General features: G+C 68.5%; 1 protein-coding gene across 1 annotated transcript in view; it reads left to right on the plus strand.

Annotated features, from left to right (window-relative positions):
- Positions 1-1073, plus strand: part of SRPX2 (sushi-repeat containing protein, X-linked 2) — a 4746-nt gene that overhangs the window by 2592 nt on the left and 1081 nt on the right. The window contains exons 4-6 of the mRNA XM_009881780.1: positions 33-257; positions 636-753; positions 857-978. Of these exons, the coding sequence (XP_009880082.1) occupies positions 33-257; positions 636-753; positions 857-978 (465 nt within the window). The remainder of the gene's footprint in view (positions 1-32; positions 258-635; positions 754-856; positions 979-1073) is intronic.

Here is a 1073-nt window from a genome sequence, read left to right on the forward strand (position 1 = left end):
GGGTGGCCAGTCGGGGGTGCTCTGCCCACCAGCATGGCCGGGCAGCCGCTTCCCTCCCCTCTTTGTTCTCTGCATCCCAGAAATCCGCTGCCACGTGCTGCCAGCGGTGCTGCGGGGCTCCTACGTGTGCTCGGCCGGCGTGCAGATGGATTCCCGCTGCGACTACACCTGCCTGCCCGGCTACCAGCTGGAGGGTGACCGGAGCCGTATCTGCATGGAAGACGGGCGCTGGAGCGGGAGCGAGCCAATCTGTGTAGGTAAATTCTCACCCTGCCATCCTCCCAGCCCCACGCTGCTGGGGCACACAGGGGCAGGGCCCCCTCCATCCCTGGGGTGCCTGCAGGTATCACCCCCTCATCTGACCCGGGCATCGCTGGGTGCCGGCTCCTGCACCTTGTGGCAGTGGGACTCCTGTCCCTGCTGCTCCCTGAGGTGCCGTTAGCCCCGAAGCACGGGCTGGTGCAGGGCATGTTGGTCCAGGATTGGGGCACCCAGTGCTGGTCTTGCTGGCTCTGGGGTGCCCGGGCTGCGCACAACATCCCTGGGGCGGCTGAGCGCCGGGACCGGTGCCTGGCTCTCGTAGCCCCGTCCCGGCACCCGCAGGTTCCCCGATATCCTCTCCTCCCTGCGGGCAGATTTGGAGCCTCCCAAAATCCGCTGCCCGGACTCCCGGGAGCGGATAGCTGAGCCAGGCAAGCTGACCGCCACCGTCTACCGCGGCGTGAAGGACTCTGCTGATGGCATCATCAAGAGGTGAGGGCGAAGGTGCTGCGGGCACTGCCGGCGAGGACTGGGGGTGCCACGCTGGGTGACCCCTCCCGGGGCCCTGACAGAGAAACCCATCTGCTGGGGGCAGGGTGATGCTGCGGGGCCCGGAGCCCGGCTCCGAATTCCCCGAAGGAGAGACTGTGATCCGCTACACAGCCCACGACCAGGCGTACAACCGAGCCAGCTGCAAGTTCAGCATCCGCGTCCAAGGTGAAGCCCGGCTCCCCAGGGGCTGCCGGCTGCCTCCCCCCGGCTCCGGGCTCTGCACCCCACAGCCGGGGCTGTGCCCCATCACCCCCCGCCCT

Source organism: Charadrius vociferus, unplaced genomic scaffold (genome assembly GCF_000708025.1).
Source record: "Charadrius vociferus isolate BGI_N301 unplaced genomic scaffold, ASM70802v2 scaffold472, whole genome shotgun sequence".
Taxonomy (NCBI): domain Eukaryota; kingdom Metazoa; phylum Chordata; class Aves; order Charadriiformes; family Charadriidae; genus Charadrius; species Charadrius vociferus.